At 40.6% G+C, this 24110-nt stretch overlaps 1 protein-coding gene across 1 annotated transcript in view; it reads left to right on the forward strand.

Moving 5' to 3' along the window:
- The window catches only part of FMN1 (formin 1), a 338092-nt gene that overhangs the window by 249672 nt on the left and 64310 nt on the right, over nucleotides 1–24110 (forward strand). The window contains exon 15 of the mRNA XM_026651453.2: nucleotides 11659–11751. Within this exon, the coding sequence (XP_026507238.1) occupies nucleotides 11659–11751 (93 nt within the window). The remainder of the gene's footprint in view (nucleotides 1–11658; nucleotides 11752–24110) is intronic.

Genomic DNA, 24110 nt, shown 5'->3' on the forward strand with positions numbered 1-24110 from the left:
CCTGTGTGAAGTCCTAATGAAGTTAATAGTCTATACTTACTGGGACCTGACTGGAAAAATGATGGGGTTTTGCTTTGCCTAGTTGTTACATTAATTTATATGAACTATTCTTTCCTTGCGGTATGTTTGTCATGGTGTTTACTAAATCTAAACTACAGTTTTAGAGTGAATACAGTAACCAGAGTCTTAGATGTGTTGCTATGGTGTGAAAAATATTTAATTTTACTAGCAACTTTTTTTTGGTTTGATTTTTGCTTGGGAAACAATCTCATCATGAGGGATTTAAGGTAGTAAATACAACAATAATAGATGTAAGATGTCGATTTGCTTTGTCTGTCTCTTAAAGCAAAACAGGGTATTATTTTATTTTTAGTTTATTTTGATTTAATAAATGTATGACTTAATCTCTAAGCACGTCATTACGTACAAGAGAATCACAAGCCGTTATAAAATCTAAAATACTTCCCATCAGTTGTAAATCTTTGTCAAGCTGGGCCTTAAATCCTCTAAGGATGGAGATTCCACCACCTCCCTAGGTAACCCCTTCCAGTGCTTCACCACCTTCCTAGTGAAATAGTTTTTTCTAATATACGACCTAGACCTTCCCCACTGCAATTTGAGACCACTGCTTCTTGTTCTGTCATCTGCCACCACTGAGAACAGCCTAGCTCTATCCTTTTTGGAACCCCCCTTCAGGTGTTGAAGGCTGCTATCAAATCCCCCCTCATTCTTCTTTTCTGCAGACTAAATAAGCTCAGTTCCCTCAGCCTCTCCTTATAAATCATGTGCCCCAGCCCCCTAATCATTTTCATTGCCCTCCGCTGGACTCTCTCCAATTTGTCCACAAACATTCTGTAGTGGGGGGCGCAAAACTGGACGCAATACTCCAGATGTGGCCTCACCAGTGCCGAACAGAGGGGAATAATCACTTCCCTTGATCTGCTGGCAATGCTCCTACTAATGCAGCCCAATATGCTGTTATCCTTCTTGGCAACAAGGGCACACTGTTGCCTCATATCCAGCTTCTCATCCACTGTAATCCCCAGGACCTTTTCTGCAGAACTGCCACTTAGTCAGCCAGTCCCCAGCCTGTAGCAGTGCATGGGATTCTTCTGTCCTAAGTGCAGGACTCTGCACTTGTCCTTATTGAACCTCATCAGATTTATTTTGGCCCAATCCTCCAATTTGTCTAGGTCACTCTGGATCCTATCCCTACCCTCCAGTGTACCTACCTCTCCCCCCAGCTTAGTGTCATCCACGAACTTGCTGAGAGTGCAATCCATCCCATCATCCAGGTCATTAATGAAGATGTTGAACAAAACCAGCCCCAGGACCGATCCCTGGGACACTCCGCTTGATACTGGCTGCCAACTAGACATCGAGCCATTGATCTCTACCCGTTGAGCCCGACAATCTAGCCAGCTTTCTATCCATCTTATAGTCCATTCATCCAATCCATACTTCTTTAAGTTGCTGGCAAGAATACTGTGGGAGACCAAATCAAAAGCTTTGCTAAAGTCAAGGTATATCAGGGCCGCCCGGGGGGAGGGGGGGCAAGTGGGGCAATTTGCTCCAATCCCGGGCCCTGCAGGGGCCCCCACGAGTATGTCAGAGGCTCCCCCCGCCTCCGTCTTCCCCCATCCCCAGGCGTCTCAGCTGCTAAGGGGGCGGGGCTGCGAGCTGCAGCCGAGCGGCGGGAACTCAGGCCCCGCTGGAGACACCACGCTGCTGCAGCGCTGTCCGGGGCCGCTCCTGGACGCGGCATGCTGAGGCTCTGGGAGAGGGGGTAAGCGGCATGGTAAGGGGCCGGGCACCACCCAACCCCATCCCCCCCCACAGCCCTGACCCCCAGCTCCGAGCATAGCCCCTCTGAGCCAAGTACCCCCCGACCCCATTCCCCCACAGCCCTGACCCCCAGCTCCGAGACCAGCCCCTCTGAGCCGGGCACTCCCTGGCCCCATCCCCCCCACAGTCCTGACCCGCAGCTCCAAGCCCAGCCCCTCTGAGCCGGACACCCCCCCTGACCCCATCTCCCCACAGCCCTGAGCCCAGCCCCTGTGAGCCGGGCACCCCTCAACCCAGAGCCTAGCTCCCCACCCAGCCCTGGGCAACAGCAGCACCACCCCCAGGCAGCGACAGCCCATTGGCACCAACCATCACCATCACCCAGCAACAGCCCATTATGTAATTGCAAATGTATACATACCATTAAAGCATTTAATGTTTTTAAATAATGTATTTAGTGTATTTTCAAATTATTACAAATTAATTTTTTAATGTATTTCACTAATTATTTTTTACATTTCCAAATACATGTTACTATAGTATTGCAACTTTTTTTTTATGGAAGGGGCCCCCAAAATTGCTTTGCCCCAGGATCCCTGAATCCTCTGGGCGGCCCTGAGGTATATCACGTTCACCACTTTCCCCATATTCACAGAGCCAGTTATCTCATCATAGAAGACAATCAGTTTGGTCAGGCATGATTTGCCCTTGGTGAATCCATGTTGACTGTTCCTAGTCACCTTCCTCTCCTCCAAGTACTTCAAAATGGATTCCTTGAGGACCTGCTCCATGATTTTTCCAGGGTCTGAAGTGAGGCTGACCGGACTGTAGTTCCCCGGATTCTCGTTCTTCACAAGGTCACAATTTTAGCAATCCGAGGACCCCTATTTTGATTTTAAAATTTTTGCAGACCCCTAAGCCCCCTGCTCATCCCCAGGCCTCGCCCCCACTCCACCCCTTCCCCCAAGGCCCCACCCCACTGCATCTCTTTATGACCCCTCCCCTGAGTGCGCCCCATCTCTGCTCCTCTCCCTCCCTCCCAGCGCCTTCTGCACGCCACTGAACAGTTGTTCCTCAGCGTGTAGGAGGCGCTGGGAGGGAGGGGGAGGAGTTGATCAGCGGTGCCCACAAACACCCTGGAGGTCTGCGGACCCCAGTTTGAGAAACACTATTATAGGGTATTCTGGAAGTCACCAAATCCAATTTCTGCCAACCAAGGCACTATCCAGAGGCCAAGACCTCTCATCAAGAACCGCCACTGACACTAGCCCTCTCTCTGGGAACTAATATTTCGAGCACCTCAAATGGTGGTTGTTGAAGAATCACATGGGGAAAATGCTCTGTAGCAGACAAAGCTCTGTCTCTTTAGGATTTTGTTTGGTGGCTAACGGTCAAGTACTTTCCCCATTGAACAGTCTATGAAAGCAAGTTAACAGTCCAGTAGTAAGAAAAATAATTATGCATAAGAGCATAGATCTTCTACTAATTGAGAACAACTTTGTACAGTCTCGTTGTTCTCATCAGAGCCTTGTAAATCATTTATAGGTAAGACATCCCAAATGTGAATGGCAAATTTAAACTTGATGTGTGTCTATTCTTTTGTCCCTTTAAACTGCCCTTCATATAAGACACAGATGTTTATGGGAACGCTCCTGAGAGGTTCTGTTAATACCCCCAACATCTGTTGCCTTCAGCTATGGACACTCCCCTATAAATTCTCAAAGTCTCTGTGACTCAAGTGACTCAACTCTACTTTCCAGCTGAGAAGGGCTAGCTGCATTTCCTTCTATTTAGTTAAAGGGCTCCGCAGTCAGTCAGATAAGGTTACTAGTTCTGTCTCTTTCTTCATCCAGTGGCTGAGCATGTGGGCTTCTTGGAATGTTCAGACCTCAGTCAGCCTAGTATTAAGAACTGAGCCATGGGCTGGCCCTATGTATGTTGCATTAGTTTACATGTTTATTGATTACTGATGCGAATGCAAAGAAAATCCACCACTAAAATTATGCTGGAACATAATCTAGCAGTAATTCACTATGCCCATTCAGAGTCTGCCAAAGTCTTGCTTCCTTTAGAGTACAGTGCAAGACTCATTTCTTAAGTCTTTCCTCAATTGATATAGCAACAGACTGGCTGGTAAACACTTCCTTATCTTCACAAAATCCCTGCATCTCACTTATACCTCCTCCTTAGAAAAAAGACTATTTACAATCCTACCAGTGGAGCAGAGAGCAAAGATCTACCAGGACTGCTACAAAGCAGTTCCTCCACTTGGTACCTAGATACTAGTAGAGAATGGTGCATTATAAATATATATAGATACATATTGTAGAACTAAATAGTGGGAAATAAATAGTGTAACCCAAAGCTGCAACTACATGCATCTTCATTCAGACCTCCCACCCCCGACTTAATATTGAAGTTATTTGGCAAGTCATTTACATGCAAGACAAGAGTAACAAACTTCACCTTGAGGAAGTTATAAAACATTTATACAAAATCAAAATAATTCAACATCATTATTAATATTCTGATAGATGAAAGGAAAATGCACCTAAAGTCTGTCAATAACCATTCTGGTCCTCGCAGAGACATGGACCTTATGGTACAGAAGTGGGTCCTTTTAGTTTTGTTCTGCTAAATTTGCCTTTTAGGAAATAACTTAAAGGCTCCTTGGTATAAAAGAAAGGGTGATTCTGAAAGTCAGTCCAGGGAAGATGGCCAAAGAGAACGGTAATTCTCCTGCCAAAAATAAGCCTGCCTTATAATGCGAAAAAGAAAGCAGCACGTCTTTAACAATCCCACGATAATATAACCTACCAGGCTCTGAGCAGACATTGGGATATACAAACAGTGGTGGCTGTTAGCAGCTTTCACTGTGACATAACTCAAGAGGGATAGTATCAGTGACAGGTTTACAGGAATCCATGGCGTTAAATACTTGGGTTCACTGTCAGGATGATTCCCATAAGTGCTACTGGTGGGTCCTGTGTTATCAACACAGAACTATTTCTGGTTTTGCATTTACTTTAAAAATGATGCTTAAAAAATACCAACTCCTGCCCGATTGACATTGCAGTGCTCTTTACATGAAAGTTTGTTTATAGGCAATGATTCTTCTGACAGATTTACAGTGTCTGTGGAGGTTTAAAAGACTATTGCCCAATAGGCATTAAGTGAGAGGCATTCAGCTTTATAAATATTTTAGCTTATATTGGGGACTTTTTAAGAACTTTCTGAGCCAAATACTGCATTAAAACTGAAGACAGTGGCAAACTAATAATCAGCAGTTTCCAGCTTTGTTCTAATGTTTTGCTAATGGTTTCCATTTCCATGGCCAAGATTTGGAGTGTGAAGCACAGTGTACATCCAACAGTTTGTAATTTTAGGGTTTTCAAATAACATTTGTTCTTACATTACACACATACTTTCTTTTTTGCAATAGTTCATTTGGAAATAAACAATTTTCAAAGTAGCCTATTACAGTTCATGTGACTAATACACAATGTGTATCAAGAAAACGTCCCAAAAGTTTATTAGCACAGTTGACAGCTTACATCTGTTTGCACTGAGTAATGCTAAACAGGTTGTTTATCTTAACACACTTGTGTATTTGCTTGGATCATCACTTTGGAATTGGCTAGTGAGGGAGGAAATGTACATTTGGTATGTTTTGGTAACTCTTCCATTAGCCTCCTTGGAATCTTAAAGGTTGCTCTGTTGCCTTTTAAGATTTGTACATGTTTCGCTCATAATCAATCTGATCTGCTTATCTCATTTAGTCATTTATGGCTAAATCTTGCTGAAATAATTTTTGCTTTCGAGAGGATATGCTTTCTATTGAAACACCCTCTGTATAAGAGAGGCATTATTTCAAAATCACTAATGGATTTGCATTGCGAGCACTGTAGTTCTTCTTTTCTTTTCTTTTTTTCTTTTTTATTTTTTTTGTAGTGTAGAGAATTAAGATAAATGATAAAACATCACATTTCATTTGTAATTTCTTTAATGTGTTTGACTTAATTGGGCAGAGATTTTTTTAAAAAGTGTTAACATCCTTTAAAAATATACATTAAATAAACATGCAAGTACTTTTGCAACTACAAATGGTGTTTCTAAAAGGACATTGAATGAAAACTGCCTGCCATAGATCAAAGTCCACTCTTAAAAATTAAGGTTTTTAAGTTACTATTTTTCTTTGTGTTCTCTATGAATAAAAATCATACCAAATATAGAGCATAAAGTGAGGCACAGAGAGGTTGTGACTTCTCTAGTGTCGGATATGGAATCTGGTAAGTTAACTTTTAATTTATATGAAAGATTATATTCAGGGGTAAGGGAAGATAACTGTCAGGATTTGAGTATTATATGGGAAGAGACTAAAAAATGCACTGCATTAAAATCCATGAACCAAGTGAAGAGAGCAAAGAAGGATGAAAAAGAAGCATTAAGGAGGGAAATATAGAAAGGTGAGAGAAAGGTGTTTGTTCAACAATTTAAACTTACAAAAGAAGGATGTAGGAACATAGGAATTGTCATACTAGGTCAGACCCATGGTCCATCTAGTTTTGTATCCTATGGCCAGCACCGTGTGCTTCAGAAAAAGGTGCAAGATGCCTCACGGTTGGCAAATATGGAGTAATTGGTCTCATTAAGGCTCCTAACCCCTGATAGAGATTGAGCTAAAATATGAAACATGAGACTTTATCTCCCTGGCAATTAATGAGGCAAGCTTCAGAGTAGCAGCCGTGTTAGTCTGTATCCGCAAAAATAACAGGAGTACTTGTGGCACCTTAGAGACTAACAAATTTATTAGAGCATAAGCTTTCGTGGGCTACAACCCACTTCTTCGGATGCATATAGAGTGAAACATCTGCCTTGAGAGTCAGAAGGATCCAGTCTTTAGAATATGTCTTATATCCAGCTTGAAGAAGTAAACAAAAACCCTTATCCCCTCTTTCAATATAATTAACTGGAATCCAAGCTCAGATGCACCTATTTTTGGCTAGAACAAGTAATTTTTTTTTTTCATAGACTGAAGCTACAGAATGCTGAGTATCATGTAACCTAAGTTCTGAATCGGTTAAATAATTGAATGCAGGGGCTTAATGAGGATGTAGGCAACATTGTCCCAAATACATGCACAATCAGTGGGCTCACCTTACAAATATTTCTCATACTTTAAAGCAAACTGGCATGTCGTTAAAAGCTCCCATTACTTTTGCTTAAATTTAAAAATAAAATAAAATAGCATATGGATTCAGTATAGCAGCTGATAAACACCTTCCTTCATCTTTTGCTGACCAAAGGAATTTAGGATTGCACCGGTTGTTGACAGGTGCTGACTTCATCATGAGTGCCCAGGCCTGTGCTAACTCAAAACTAGAATTCTGCAACAGGCCTTTTTTGGGGCTACTCTTGATGCTCATCTCAGAAGCTTCACTAAGTGTAAATGTCTGTGCTCCATAATCCACATTGGCTGCCAGTTAACTTCTACATGCAAATCCATGTGCGTCTAAATATTTATCCGTGAAGTCTTAAGTAGTTTAGTCTACAGTTATCTGACAGACAACCTCTCCCTCTATGACCTGGCCTGATAGCTGCTGTCTGAAGGAGAGTTTCAGTTTTCTGTCTTAAGGGTGAAGCTCATGAGAACTCAAAGACAGGGCCGGCTCCAGGCACCAGCAAAGGAAGCAGGTGCTTGGGGCAGCCAATGAGAAGGGGCGGCATGTCCAGGTCTTCGGTGGCAATTCGGCAGCGGGTCCCTCAGTCCCTCTTGGAGCGAAGGACCCGCTGCCGAATTGCCGCCGAAGAATGAAGCAACGCGGTAGAGCTGCCGCCGAAGTGCCACCAATCGCAGTTTTATCTTTTTTTCTTTTTCTTCGCCACTTGGGGCGGCAAAAAAGCAGGAGCTGGCCCTGCTCAAAGGACAGACAGTGTATTAGAAATGGCAAGACTTGCTGCTGGGCTCTTATTCCATTATATATAGTCTTGGCAGAATTCAATTTTTAATATTTTTTTAAATAATTTTGACTGATAATATTGATGTTTATTTTTAAGCACTTTTTCTCATCTTTTTCAGTTTAAGTAATCACAGTTGCAGGAAATTATGGGGGGTAAGACAGTCGAAGGAAGTCAAACAAGTTATGACAGTATACATTGAGATTCAAAAAGTTAAAGCCTTATAACTGCTAAAACACAAATTGTCAATATCACATGTCAAAATATACAAAGTAAATATCCTTAAATCAAGCTCTAATAATATCTCAAGCAGCATTTTTGTTTTTGCCTAAACAAATTTTACCTAAATTTCAGTTATTACCATTGGAAATATTCTGTGTATTTACAGTGAAATCCATATTTACTGACATTTACCGATAAAAATCTAATCCTTTCAAGCCTAATTATATGTGAGCACAATATTGGTCACTTTTAGAGAGAATATTTTTCAGGCTTTCCACTAACTCCAGGCCTTGGAATCACTGGCATTTGGTCTAACTGTTGTTTGTTCTTTATGCTCCTCTCAATCTGGTTGTTACAGGGTGATTGAGTATATGCACGCTTTGACTTCAGCAGAAAACTGGTCCTCTCAGCATTCTAGTCTTCATTAACAATGACTTTGTCTAACCCCACCTGTCTGGTCTGCTCCACCCTAATCCTCCTCTTCTCTTCCTTAATCTTTCCATCCAATCTTTCCCTCATTTTGCAAGTGCATTTTCTCCATTCTTCCCATTCATCTACCTACCCTATCCATTCCCCATACACTACTGCTTTCACTTAGCCACATCCTCCCTCACTCTTGTCACCTGATTTATTTACATTTTTTTAGTCTTCCCTATAAAAGTCCCTATTAAAAAAATAATGTACATTGAAAAAAATTGAAAAGTAATATATCCCAATCTTGGTCATTTAAAAATCACATATGACAATACATAAGTAATGACAACATAAAATGTAAAACCTTATGGGGGGGTCCATTTTTGCGGGGAATCTCTTATTAGTGAGGCACTTTGCATATTTTTGGGCATTCAAAAATGATAAATAATAATGTATGCTACCTGTTTTGGGGGAGGTGGTGTTTGATTCCATTCTAGCCTATGTAAAATGGGCCCTGATGCCACCTCATAAGAAATACTTGTAATAATAATTTTTTTCTTGTTTGCCTCAAAATAATTTCCTTTAATGCAAATGCTCTTTGTCAAAGCCTTAAAAATCATGCCACTTCTCAGCTCAAGAACTTGAAATATGTACTTCCCCTCTCACATTTTTGTCATTTCATATTTGCCTGGAATGATTTCTAAGACTTATTTTATGTGGAATTTTCTCTTTAGACTTTTTTTTTAAACACACAGGAAAAGTAGCCACAAAATTGTGGCTTCTAATTTCTGCCAACCTTTAATAAGAGAACTTTTAAAAAGTTTTTAGAATCATTTTGTTTATAGAGTTTTTTTTCTTCCAGTTTTTCTCTCTAGTCTACAAATAAAATATTACAATTTACCTGAGTTACTTTGGGACACTCATTCTGCTTATATAAGTTGAAAAAATTGTGTGTGAATATGTTTCATTCAATATATTTCTACAATCATATATGTATGATTATAGTAAAAACTATAGTTCAAGTTTTTAATGGCGAGAAGCTTATGTTGTGAAGAAAATGATCGTGCTGTGTCTGTATCTCTTTTTCTGATTTTGTTTTTTGTTTTTGTTTTTTCTTGTTCTGAAGGCATGTATATAGATGGGCAGATAAGAAGAGTCTTTATTTAACAAGATATGTTATGAACAAATTAAAACCCCAGTCTTAACAAGTAGATGTGCACAAGCAAATTCCCATTGACTTCAGTGGGACTGTTTATATGTGCAGGATTGTTTCTGCATGCCACAAGTTGCAAGATTTGAGGTTAAAGATAAATGTATAATATAGTTCATAAAAATAAAGACTGTGGTTTATTTAGGTAGGAAGGACCTCCCCAGCTATAGATGAATATTTGATAACTTCATATTCTAATTTTATATAGCTGAGCTATGGAAGAATGTTTAATTATCATACAACACTTTTAAAAGGAAGCAGATATCTTTTCAATATATTTCTGCAGCAACAAATGTCAGGAAAAGAGTTTTCTGGCCATGTTAGATTTTTTCTTTTTAACATAGACTATATCAGAGGTGAGGGGGGGCGGTTCAGCAAAAACTCAAACAAATGGTTTCAGTGGTTTCTTTGTTAAGGTAGTCTTGGTGGTCCAAATGTATTATATGCTGTACTACTGGTTGTATAATAAAATGCATACATGTATTCTCAACCTTCTCCTGCGCTGCAAACCTCAAATGTGTGACATCTATTAACAGGATAACTTTATTGTAAATTATACACTCTTCCTTCCCTCCTGCACATTTTTGGAGGGGATACTAAATTTACTGGAATAAACTGAATTATTAACTGGAGTGAAGCTGGCTGGCTTGCCATTTAAATGTGTATATGTTTCATGAAATCAAATTGTAACCCTCTGGTTTAGTTGTGAAATAAATTTCCATTCCAATTAAACACATGGAAACTATATTTTTTAGAGGTGAGAAAAAGAAAACAATTTCCTGCTTGCACTGGTTCAATGGGTAATTGCAAAATTTTCAAGTATTGGTTTCTGACAGTCTCATTTCACCTTTAGTATAATCTAGAATCTCAGAATTCTGAGAAATATAGTAGGACTTCCTAGGGCAATACCTAAATTCTGTGACAGTTAACTTGGCTTCTATAGGAAATGACATGGCAGCAGGCCCTAAATTAGTTGGTAAATTAGGCAATGGATGCATCATAATTAGGCAGAAGTTCACTTTGCTTCTACTAAGGCTATAACTTGACCTGCTAAATTCAAGTTAAATGAGTGACCATGAACCTACACTAAGAAACGTCGTTGAATTTCAATGAAGGTTGGCTAGCTTGTATTAGCAAAATCTAATCTAAACTCAACCTTTTTTTCTAGTCATAACAAGGTCCTCATGGAGGCAGTGAGCTGGCATGGGATTTGATGCCTGAAATACGTTGATGACAACCAGTTTTAGTTCTTTATATCAGATGCAGTGAGAGCAGTTTACCAATTCATCCAACATCTTGCTGGGGTTGGTATTTTGATGAGGGCAAGGCAGTTGACATTCAGTCCAGATAAAACTTAAAGACATGCTCATGGTTTTGGGAAAATAAACTAAGAAAATGGCAGAGATCATATCTTCCCTTGATTGGTGGAGTTTGCCTGCCTTTTGTTACTAATTTGGCAACCTGGATAGTCCTGTTGGATCTGCAGCTATATTGGGATGCCGAGGAAGCAACAGTAGCCAAGAGATGCTTTTATCACTTAGATTTGACCTGAAGGTTGCATTCTCTTCTTCTGGAAGTGGACCTCACCACAGTGATCCATACCTTTGTTACCTTCATGTTAGACTGCTGTATTGCATACTTCATGGGACTATTCCTTAATACAACTCAGACATCAGTTGGGGCAGTTTGTGGTGGTCCATTTGTGATGGAGTGGTGTTCCTTCCAAACATTAATAAATTATACCAGTACTTCATGATCTATACTGGCTTCAATTTAGTTTCCAACCCACTCCCATTACAAGCAGTCATTACAAAAGCTGAATTCTACTGCATATAACCTATATTTAAAAAAAGATTGTCTAGTTCTTCAGAAATTCTGGCTGAGGCTACTTTTAACTTTAATGCAGTTATTAGATTCAGCAAGGCAGATGCATTATGAAATATCCATTGCTTGATAAAGTTTGAATAGTAAATGAGTAGGCATATAATTATCGAAATAATAGGGTTATTTAAGAGTTGTCAGTTAAATATTCAGTTTTAAAGTATCTAACTCTACGCTTTTATTTGTAGCCTGTGAAAAGCAGATGAGAGTCGTTTGTAAAGAATCTTCAGAACAGCATCTCCAGCCCTTCAAGGATAAATTGGAAGAGTTTTTTCAGAAAGGCAAGCACATTTTTCTTAACCTTTTTGTTCATATTTTAGTGTTCAGAGAGTTTGCTATACATATATTAGTATGTTGTCTTACATAACCAATGCTGCAAAACTGGAAGCTAAATAATATCAGTTATGGGTCATAATTCCACAGATCTTTAAACCTCAGGCATCACTTGCCAGTGACCAGTAATGTTACCATAGTCTCACTAGCTCTCCATTTCTTTGAGGTTTTTTGCATCATTAAATCACTAGGTGCAATAAAACTAGGCTTTAGGATAGAATGTTACTTAATAAATTGAGTCTAAATCTTCCAGTCTATGGAAAAGTGACATGAAAAATGTCCTAATCTTGTATTCATATTAAGTCAAAGATTTGAGATTAAAAACTAAGTCCATGTAAGTAAGACAGCTGAAGGTCCTCAGGGAAATGACCCTGTGGCATGGAGTCAGTAGCGGGAGGATCTTGGTAGACCCTAAATAGTTGTGCAGCTGATACACTGTAAGTCTGGGAGTTTATGTCTACACTTAAAATACTACAGCAGCATGTAGCTGTGCCTGTCACAACTGGAACAAGGGCAGTCAGACTAGTGCTTGGAGCAGGAGTCAGGCCAAGTCAGGTACCAGGAGCTCAGGGTCAGGCTCCAGGTTACAGACAGTGATTGAAGAGCAAAGCCTAGGACAAACAAGAGTTGGAAGCCAGAGTCTAGGATCTATCGCAAGCAGGGTCTGGAGCAGAGATAGGCAGACAGTCTGCATTGTTGCTCAGACAGCTTTCCATCATAGGGCTGCCAGGGGCTGCCACTCAGGCCCCCCTGGGTGGCACTTCCTCACTAGGTCCTCATGTGGGAGCTCAGCTTAAGCATCCCGTGGAGATGTAATGGCATCAGCAGCACAGAATCCCCTTGGTCCCAGGTTCCAGCTCTGCAAGTTCTTACAGCCCCGCTGTAGCGCTTCTGTGTAGACACTACCTATGCCGACATGAGGGGTTTTCTCGTCAGTGTAGGTAATCCACCTCCCCACGAAGTAGTAGTTAGATGGATGGAAGAATTCTTCAGTCGATCTAACGCTGTCTACACTGCATATTAGGTCAGTATAGCTATGCCTTTCAGAGCAGTGGATTTTTCACACCACTGAGATGTAGCAATACCAGTGTAAGTTCCTAGTGTAGACCAGGCCTGAGTTTCTGGCACCGAAATCTGACATTTTGGATAAGTCCTGCATTCTTTGGTAGAACCTTGCTGAGTCCAGTGAAGCTGCAAGGGTTGGGAAAGAAAAGACCCACGTGCAGCAAGCAGGGTTGTCCCAAGGGGGGTGGGAGGCCTGGGACAAATCAACCTGTATGGGCCCCCCTTAACATTTTATACAGGTGAAATCTGGTGTGGGAAGGGGACACCAGTGCTAGGGGGTGAGGGACGATGGAGAGTCACAGGGTGGCACCTGTGCTAGGGGCAAAGGGGCCCCCTGTGCTGGGGGATCCCAGAAAAGGGGAGAGGTCTGGGGCGGAAGTGCAATGAATGCGGTCAGCCAGGCGCTGATGTGTTCTGGCGGCGCTAGGGCGCTGGCGGCCAGTGCGGCAGCGCACAATGCCGGGAACCAGTGGAGTGGGGCAGGCTGGGGTCGCTGCTGCCAGAGACTGAGACTGAGCCCCGTGATGCCGAGCAAGAAAAAGAAATACAACGTGCGCTTCCTGCCGGTGAGTGCAGGCCCAACCCCTACTGCTGGCGCCAGGCCCCCCGCTAATCCCCCAGGCTGACTTGGCCCCCTGAACCTCTAACCCCACCCCCCAGGCCAGCCTGGCCCCCTGAACCCCTAACCCCACCCCCCCAAGCCAGCCTAGCAGCCCCCTCATGACACATGCACACTGAAGCGCAGGGGCCTCCAAAGCACGGAGCCCGAAGCAGTTGCCCTGATTCGCCATTCCCAAGGGACAGCTCTGGAAGCAAGAGCTAAGTTATTTGAAAGGGGACTTGGATCCCTAGATGCAAAGCATCGCCAATGTGGTGAAGAAACAAAAGGAGATAGAACAACTGTTCACAGAGAAGAATCTTTCGGATAGCTATGTGGAGAAGAGCAGCCGCATTGATGTGGAGGCCTGAGAGGATGAGACAAAGACTCTGTTCTTGACCAGAGCTTCGGAGGAAGACAGAGCAAAGAGTGGAGCTGGAGAAATTGAAGTGTGGTTTGGAACAGATGCAGGAAGTGCTCTCCATGCTTGTAGCTGGTAGGGAAAATTTGGAGATGGCCTAACGGTCTGGAGAACCAAGTCTGGAAGACCAGATCCATTCTGCTAATAAAAGGTAAGGTGAAGCCATCAAAGAACTCCACCGTCTGCAGACCCAGGTAAAAGAGTGTATGCAGGAGCTGGATGAGATGTGCTGCTTAAAAGAAAAGGTTGTGACATAGACCTTGAAGAAAAAGAAGGATTTAATCTGGCTAATGGCAGAGATGGAGAGCAGCACCTGCTGCTGGAGGAGAAGCTGGACGAGCTTCCCACTGAGGTGGAGACCCTTCTGGCAGAGTAACGCCAAGACCAATGAAGGCTTGAAGTGCATTACAGAGGAGGAGTTGTCATCACCAGAGGAGAGAGGCAAAGTTGGCTGTACATCTCAGAACACAATCAAGAAAATAGTGGGGGTGGAAGAAGAAAACAAACACTTGATCTTCTGGGTGTTGCAGGCAAAGATTCATGGACCTTGATGTTTGTAAGAATCTCAAAGAGAGCTGACTCTTTATAGGATTTTCTCTATGGTGAATGATATAATTGTATCCATATCTATGAAGAGTGCTCTCAGACAATGAGTCAGCCCTTTGCCAGTTTCACCCAGGTAAAGGCCAGTTTTGGCTGCCCCACCATGGCCACAGGAGGATTGGACATTTCAAAAGTGGCACTCATCATAAACCTTCATTTGCTAATGAACACTAAAGAATATGTGCATTACATGGGTTGTACAGGCTGAGTTGAAAACTATGGCCATACCACTTCATTCTTCAATGAGAAGAATACAAGCAGCACACATTTCTTGTTAGTCTTCCTTGTTGAGGTTAAAAAGGAAATGTCATCCTGGCTGGGCGATGTAGGTAAGACTCTAACAATTTATGGAGAGCCTGCCCTGGAGATAGAAAAGGGGGGATGGGATAATGTGTAACAGGATGTGCTGTCCCTTTAAGGGCAAGTGTGGGTCCAGCTCAAGAGAGCACCTAGTCAAAGATCAAGGTAATCTACCAAAGAGAGGTGGGGGGAAACGGAGGCAGCCACTACACCAAATCCTCATGACAATGTTACATGTGATATATTTCTACAATGTGGCACTGTGTAGGAAATTAAAGAAAAATGTTTGCTCAGTGGACAGTAATAGGTAATCCTCATGAAAGTGGGTATTTCAAAAGGTGAATTATTCCTATGCAATGTAATTGATTAAAGCACAAAATATTTTTGGAGTGGTGATTCTAGAATGCCAGTAATTGTGATTGTAATAGTTCTGCAACATAAAAAAATCACATTAGTTACAGGAAGCTTCATTCGAGGGGAGTTTCCATGATTATTCTGCTGAAGTTGTACTCTACTTTTTTCTGCATATTTGGGTATCGTGCATCTCAGTTAGAAACTCGAGTCTGGTATTGTCACAGCAGTTATATGAGACACTCCTAAAGATTATCAGAACCAGTTGTAACCATTATGGTGACTATATAAGGAAGTTAGTATTCCCAAATGAGCAATATCACTCGCAAAGTCTGAATTTAGCATTTAATGTCTGAGAAGTCACAAGAACTATGACTCAATTGATTCCTGAAAGGACTCATATTTACAAAAACTGTGATCACTGAAACAGTCATAGCCATTTAATTTTTCTTCTATAAGCTATAACTTCTTGTCACACTTAAAAGAAAGTGATTTCTGAAGTTAGCTTCATCTTCTTTTTTTTATAACGGTCCTCCTAACATCAGGGGATCTTTAAATAAGTTTACTTTATGAAGCTACAGTACTAAAATTATATAATTGCCTAAGTAAATACTGTTTTTGAACAACAGCTCTTATTAAACTACTGTTAAATACATCTGACATTTCTCAATATAACACTTCTCCTTCTCAAGGTTATTGTACTTAACCTAATTTGCTTGAGTTTTTAAATCATGAATTTGTGTGACTGTTACTTAGGCTACAAGTTTCTTATCACAGATTCTAACAAGTTCTCAATGATATGTTTCCAGAAAATGTAATACATGTATTTAAGTTTCTCATAAAGTTAGCAGGGACCCTGTAAAAGAAGGAATCCACAGGTATGGCTGTTGTAGGTTGTCTTTTCATCTCATTTAACTGTCAATTCGTATTTATAGCTTTAGCAGTAAGTGCTGGAGGTGAGATAGTGTGCTGTATGTGTGCACATTAACACTAGCATTCTCCCACATGCTGTTTTATCTTGCCTTCCTTTAAGCCTATGCCTCACTACTGTTGGGACTAACCAGCTTCGTTAGACAACCCAGATATACATAAGTAAATAAACCTTAATTGCTAGCGTTTCCCCATCAGAATTTAAAAATCAAACACTTCTTTTTAAAGATCATTGTGTTGGTGTTTTTTGTAGATTACTTGATTCTTAGTGCCATAGGACCTGCCATATTGAAGCTGCTCAGAGGTCCATATTGTCCTTTACCCTGTCCTCAATGGTGGCCAAGGCCAGATGTTTTACAGGAAAGACATCAATTGCATTTAATTGTGCAATATTATATTATGTGGAAAATTTTATTCCTGACATCAGTTGATCCGTGTACGTGGAATTTGTATTTTGTTAATTTTATCCCAGCCAATGTAAGTGAAGAGTATATTCTTATTCCTATAGATGTCTTAACTTTAAAAAAGATATTTGCTTCAATAGTGTCCTGTGACAGTGAGTTCTGTGAATTAATTATATGCTAAGTAAACAATATTTCCTTTTATGAATAGAACCTATTGGGGCTTTTAATTTTGTTGCATGCCTTCTTGGTCTGTGGTGTGGTTGTGTTTTTTTGTTTTTTAATACTGTAGGAAAGAGTAAATAAGAGCACTTGGCTGGCATCCACTATATTCTATTTATGTATATTTGTCTCTCGATGTCTTCTTTTTTGCCTGAATAGGGCTATAGTCATTCTAATCTCACCTCGTATGGAAGCCCCCATTCCTGCTTATCATTGTACTGTTCTTGTTTCAGCTGTTTTTCAGATGTTCTGTCTGTAATTATACATAGTATTTAAGGTGATGAGTAAGGATATGCCATCAGTTTACAAAACGGCATCACAATATTTTCCATATCATTCTCTTTCCCCTTCTTACACTTGTGCATTGAGTAAACATTCTTGTTGAGCTGTCCACTTTGATGTCTAGAACTTTTCCTAGTTAGGGTAGTTCCTAACTCAGAACCTGTTAGAACGTACCACTGTTTCTTCCACTTGTCTTTACTGAGTTTGAGCTGCTATCATGGTGTCTTTCTAGAGTGCTCTTGTTAACTAATCCTAATATTAATGTTTTCTGCAAACTTTGACACCTTTCCACTTACCTCTTATATGAGGCAGTTGATAACTATAATAAAAACAAAGTTCTTGGACTTGTACCCCTCATATGGTATCAAGTAGTTTTACAAACTGTGTAACCATTATCTCTAGTCTAGTCTAGACTATTCTGGGTGGGCTCTTATTTGTGGGAAGAGTTCTGCGCCAAAAAATTAAAAAGTCTGCATACAATATTTTAAAATTCTACAACATTCTGCAAATTTAATTTATCAAAATAACACTATGTAATCTCATGAGATTCAATTACTTTGGTAATTTATTTCAAAATACCTGTCAGCGAGTATGTCTGTAACAATATAGGCACACACAAAATTTCCCCCAGGAGTAGAGAGTTAAAGAAACCCCTATGACAACCCAGTTTCTGTTTCTCTGCCCCCTCCCAGAGCCCAGCTGAGGGGCCAGACACCCACAATCCCTCCCCACCCCCCCAGAGCCCAGTCACGCCCCCCCCCGCCAATACACCTGAACCCACTACCCCACAGAGCCCAGCCACGGGGCCCTCCCTAGCTCAGATACCCATGCCCCCACCCCCTCCAAGCCCAGCCGTGTCCCCCCCAGCCTACACACCCCCTCCACCTTAGAGCCAGGGATCCAGAAGGAGAAACAGCCTGTTGCTGGGTCCTGGCTTGTGTGGAGTTTCCTGCATGCTGCCATCTCCTTCCCTCAAGGCATGCGGGGAACTGCAGCTTCCAGGAACTCTCTACTCTCTCCCCCTTCCCCTGGCAGTGTCTTCTATGTGCCAGCTGGGCTCCGCTGGGTCCAGTGGCCCCTAGTGGCAGCCAGCAGCACTGCAGCCCATTTCTGTGGGGGAAAGGAAATTCTGCACACAAAACATTAATTTCTGCAAAATTCTGCATTGCGCAGTGGCGCAGAATTCCCCCAGGAGTATGTTCTGATACCATGCTCATCACTATCATAGCTAAGCACCTTCAGTGATGTGTTAAGCAATCCAGATAAACATCTATCATATTTCTTCTCTTCTTCTTGCCCCAGGGGGAGAAGTGGGTGCAATAGAGTGGATTTTGTTTTGGAATTTTTTGATAATTTATGCACATGTTGCTATGTGTTTGTTAGAGGGAGGGAGAGGGAGAGTATTTATACCTCATTCTCTCTATAGAGAATGCTCTGTCACCACAGACCAGCAGCACGCAACCTCCCATGGGATCAGAGTAGGACTGGGTTTTTATGATCTGCTGTGGGCATTACACTAGTTTCGCTTTCTTCTTTCAGGGCTAGGAAGGAATTTTTCCCTCATTGCCAGATTGGCTGGAGAGGATATGTTTCATCACCTTCCCAAAATGGGTCAGGGGCCCAATTGGGTAGGTAAGGAGGTACAGTCAAGTGGTTGCAACTTAGCAGGTGGCAAGTGTCCTGTTCAGGTACTCATTCCATAGGGCATACGGTTCCTTGATAAACCAAAGTTGGAAGGGGACTTGAGAGTAAGGTATCCTCTAAGGAAGCTGGGGCAGGAGGGTTGCTGCTCCTAATGTCTGGTACAGTGGGATACAGCCCTCTTTAACTTATATATGAGGGGAGGGTGGCACAGTTGCAGCAATGGACAGGAACCAGGGAAGGGGCAGGGCTGACAGCAGCCCTCCCAGATAGGTGGGAACAATTAAGGAAAAGATAATAACTTGCATTGTATGCTGGGTATTTCCCAGTTGAGTTAATAAAGATGTGGCCTAATTAAACCACATTCCTTGTATCTTGTCTTTCTTGCTTTATGGTTGGGACACACCACAGGCACAGAGGATAAGTGACTTGCCGAAAGTAACATAGTAAGCTGGTGGCACAGTCAAAGATGGTACCCTGGTCTCCTGGCTCCAGTTCTGCTGATATATTTACTTGACTATTTTGCTTCAGTTTTGAACTAAATATTATATAGATTACTGTATCATATACATAAATAACAAAAAGCACAAACTCTAATACTGAACTCTATGTCACCCTAATATTATTCTCTTTCCCTAGTAGTTACTGGTCATTTTTTCCTACTGCTTACTTACTATCTCTTAAATAGTTTTTAATCCATGACAAGTCTTCATCTTTCATCCAGTAGTAACTAAATTCCCATCTAGCAATAAATGGAACTGAAGAAAAACTCATTGTTTTATAATCCTTGGGATTAACTAACAGTTTTAAAAAAGTTTACTACCTCCATGTCCTCTTCTATTGTTTTTATTTTCAAGGTTAGCTGAGCTAGCCATCTTGAAGTCTTGAATGATCCTGGTGATATCCTGTGATTAATTATTTTAATAGTTTCATCACTTTATTTCTTTCTGAACATCTCTAAGAGTGTGTAGGTTTCTTTTCCTTTAAAATTTCCCACCATTGTTATCAGCAGTGTAGCCCCACTGTTGGTACCCACACTGGGACTGGCAACGAGCATTTTTATCACTGTCATTCAGGCCTGATCTAAATTTGTGACAGTAGTAAAAATAACAGCAGCTGATGTACACTAGCACTCCCATCATTGCATGCATTGGTGGAGATTGCCTAGTGGTATGATGATTCAATAGACTGAGCAAGTGTCTGGGATTAGGTTAAATCAACAAATGCATTTCACCTCTGCATACACCATGTTTGATCCCATGAAAGGTTCTAACCAAATTGCTATTTCTGTTTCCTCATTTTAGAGGTTTCATTCCAAGTTGCTGCCACCAGAAACTGAAAACCAACATGCTCATTTAGTCCAGCTCTCTTTGCTGAGGCTCGACAAGTGATCTGGATGCTTTTCCATTTTTAAGGATGCTGAGATTTAAACCATTCATTTCACACAGGCCTGTGAACAGCTGTCAGACAGTAACAATTTATAGGTACTATCAATCTGGGTCTAATTTGAACCAGTGACCAAGAAATAAAAGACTTCATGTCCCATTACTGATCCCCTGAGTCATCCCATTCCCCATGGGATGTTTTTAATCCTTCAGAAACATGGCTTCTCCATGTATGGAAGAAATAGGACTCCCTTCTTCAAATGTGACTTGATGAAAAAACAGTACTGGCTAGAGGACTGAATCTTGCTGGAGGAGCTTTGAGCTAATACTGTATCTCACCACCGTCTGCTGCTGTCATTGCTTACTCTACTTATTTCCCCTCCCCACTTCTCCTCTCACTACTGGTGGATGCTTCCCTGCTTGTATGCAGTAGGGCATGCATGGCAGAGCTACTAAATGTGTGATATTAATGAGACATGAGTGACACTTGGCACCCCTGGTCTTACCATTAATTGGCACAGGTGGTTCTGAAGGGCTAAACCTGGTCTGAACCCGTTTGTAACAAAATCTCAAAGAGGTGAGTTTTGTATGGCGGCAAGTTACATTGGAAACATTTAACACAGTTCTAGCCAGGATGGTGTTAATTTTAGTGTGCAACCTTGAAATTATTACCAAGGATGTTTACACCATTTATGTATGAGTTTATGGCCAGGCAATAAAGATATGAGAGATGGGAGTCACATGTGGGAACGGTCCATGTATTACAGGAAATCTAGGTTTCAATACTTCAGCACAACTTGTGCTGAACACTGGATATTTAATCTTGATTCCAAACTTTGTTGCTTTTTGTGATTTCAAGTTTCAGGCCCTTAATGTTGCTTGGATATAGTTTTTGTGCTTTTGTAATTTTCAAATGCTTCCCAGCTCATCTTGATCCAGCACAATTCTCCCTAAACATAGACATCAAAAATAGATTAGCCACCCTGTGTACTACAAATGTAAATTTACCACCCCTGAACATATATGAATGAAATGAATAAACCTCTAATGCTCGAGTCCTTTAAATACACAAATTCAGTATAGACATTGTTTCTGAAGGATTTAAAACATCCATGCATTTGATCATTGTGCAGTTGAAAACTGATACTTTTTTTTTAAAAAAACGGTGAGCAATGAGATAGCAGTGGAAACTTGCTGCTAATAGAAGTTGGAACTGAAGAGAAACAGATTAATACAGGAGACAAAAAAAAGAGTGAAGAGAAAGGGGAGCTTCATACAAGAGTAAAAATTGATGAAAACAGGAAAGAGGAAGTGAATATAGTAAAACAAGAAATAGATGACTACTACAACCACAACTACCACCACCCAAAAATAAAGACATTTTCAGAACAGTAAAAAAAGAATCACGCTGTTATATTTTTATTTCTTTCCTTTGGGTATCTTTGTTGCCCCTCCATCAAGTTATTTTTTCCATCTTCATTGAATCAAGAAATTGTAATATATTGAAACCTGCAGACTCATAATATCTTTAACCCTGTTTCTTCTGAAGTCACTTATAGCTTGAAGTTTTACAGTAAAGGGATAGTACTCTGTGTGGGGTTACAATGGAAGTCCTATAGAATTATACATTTAAGGTACATGAAAACAAAATTAAAAAATCCTGCGTGATGGTATTGGAGCTGGTATTGGGCAAATTTCAAAAGATTCAGAGTTTCAGTTTAGATAAGTGTCTGGTAGTTCAGCTGCTTCTCTGAAATAAGGTTTTTCTTCATACACAGAATTTTCAGAACTTCCTAATTATGGCTAGGCTGTAAATACTTCAAGAAAACCCCCAGATTGGTTTGTTTTATCAGAACTGTTTGCATTTTCCTAATTACAATTAATTCTAATTAGTGATAATCTTGCTGCTTTGTATGTAAAAACAGAGACTGTTCTGGAGACTGACATGTTGAAATGCTAGAAGGGATAAACTACTGCTGCTGGAGTCTGAACTGTTTTGTGCAATAGGATGTAGTGTAGTCTATTGCTTAGACCAGGGAACAGAACACCAGAACCACTGGGTTCTATTCCCGGTTTAGTCCTTGCCATATGACTCTGGAAAAGTTAGTTAATTTCTCTGGGCTTCACTTTTCCAGTCTGTAAAATGTAAATAATAACATTTGCCTATCCTGTATGTTGTGGGGGGAAAAAAATTGTGAAATCCTGATGAGCAAAATGGTGTTAATAGTACATTAGCACATTTCAGGTCAGCATGGTTGTTTAAAAAGGATTTTCTTCAAATGCACCAAGTGGGAACAACCTTTAATCAGTTTAACTGTATAATGTGAAAGCAGTAATATGAACAACCATACACTTACTATTTTTCCAGTGGAGTTGCTGTATAATTTCCCTTACTTATCTCATCTTTTACACTCCTTTGATAGAATTAGAGGAACTTTGTAATTGTAGACTTAAAGATGTGTTTAGGTGTTTTTTTAATGTTTCTTCAATTCATAAAAGTCTATGAATTACTCAGAAAAACCTGCTGTTTGGCGGGAAGACTTCCATACTGGAATAATAAACTGAATAGCTGATTTAGGACTAATACAAGGAATTCCTAAATATCAGCACATTAGAGATCTGGCACCTCTATTCAAAAAGTTAAGTACGGAAGGGCTACAATACATAATGTATGCACAAAAAGGGTAACACTTATTTTGTCCTTCTTCCTCAGAAGAGAAAAAGTACCTTACTGGGAGAGGAGTTTATGAAACAGCTGGAGTGCAAGGGATAGCAGCTGAACTGAGGCTTGCTTTCTTAGTACCAGTATTTGGGAAGTGAGAAAATAGTTTGCTAGTATAGCACCTTGCAGCTAAGAAATAGTATTAGAAAGGGAGGTAGCTAGCCAGGAGCCATTGGCATTTGTTTTTCAGGATAATTCTTGCTATCTTTGACTATCCTCCCAAAAATCATGCAAAAAAGATGCAACTGACATTGGAGAGAAGGGGACCGGCTTTCATAGAATTTATTTATTACTTCCCCAATATGCTACTACTACAACCCCAGCAGGGAGACAGTCAATTGGCAAAAGCTTGGCTGTACATAAGTGATTCTGATAAATTAGACATCTTCCTCCAGCTCTTCAGGACATGAGGTAGCCTCCACAGTAAGTCAGAAGATTTGGATTTTCAGCAGTTATAATAGGACAAACATAACCCATTTTACATTTCTCAGCAGAGAAAGCAACAAGAGGATTAATACTTTACTGTTAAAGGAAATAATTGGGTTTACAAGGTCAGAGAGTGGGCAGTCTCATGTCGGGGCACAATAGATTTTGCAAATCATTGTTAGTGGAGAGGAGAGCTGTTTGGGAAAAGGTCTGTGACACACCATGTACCAAAGGAGGCTGGAACATTGTAGGGAGGGACATTTGGATTTATTAAGCAGTGCAGACTTTTGAGACCAATCCAATTGACAGGTGAAGAGGAACTGCTCACAGATCTAAAAAATAATTGTAGTTTAGGTTCAAGTGATCAATGTCTTTATCACATTTATAAATGTGCAAACAGAATCAAATCCAGATCAATAATATATATGTTTGGTGCTTTAAGAGTGTCAATTTCACAAAGCTGAAAACAATTGTGAGCCAAATCATCTGAGAGGAAGAATTTCATCAAAATAACACTTTTTACTCGATGCCCAAAAAGCCACAATTGAGGAAGAAGGCTGTGTTGGTTAAAACTCCTATCTTGTTTAGAGGGAAAGTGAAGGTATCCATAAAAAACAACATATAAACAAATGAAAGAAAGGGGAAGTTGATAATAATTAATATCAATCAGAAACTAGGAATGGTAGAAAATTGATGAGGAAAAAAGGGAAAAATAGCAGAAATCTATGGCCAGCAGATTTAAGGACAATAAGAAGTTTTGGGAACAAAAAGAATCCTAACAATCTTACTAATCCATTACTAAATGGAAATGGTAAAATTATCAATAAAGATGCAGAAAAGGCAGAAGTGTTAAATAAATATTTCTTGTTTCAGAGTAGCAGCCGTGTTAGTCTGTATCCGCAAAAAGAACAGGAGTACTTGTGGCACCTTAGAGACTAACAAATTTATTAGAGCATAAGC

Source organism: Terrapene carolina, unplaced genomic scaffold (genome assembly GCF_002925995.2).
Source record: "Terrapene carolina triunguis isolate 2854851 unplaced genomic scaffold, T_m_triunguis-2.0 Scaffold96, whole genome shotgun sequence".
Classification (NCBI taxonomy): Eukaryota; Metazoa; Chordata; order Testudines; family Emydidae; genus Terrapene; species Terrapene triunguis.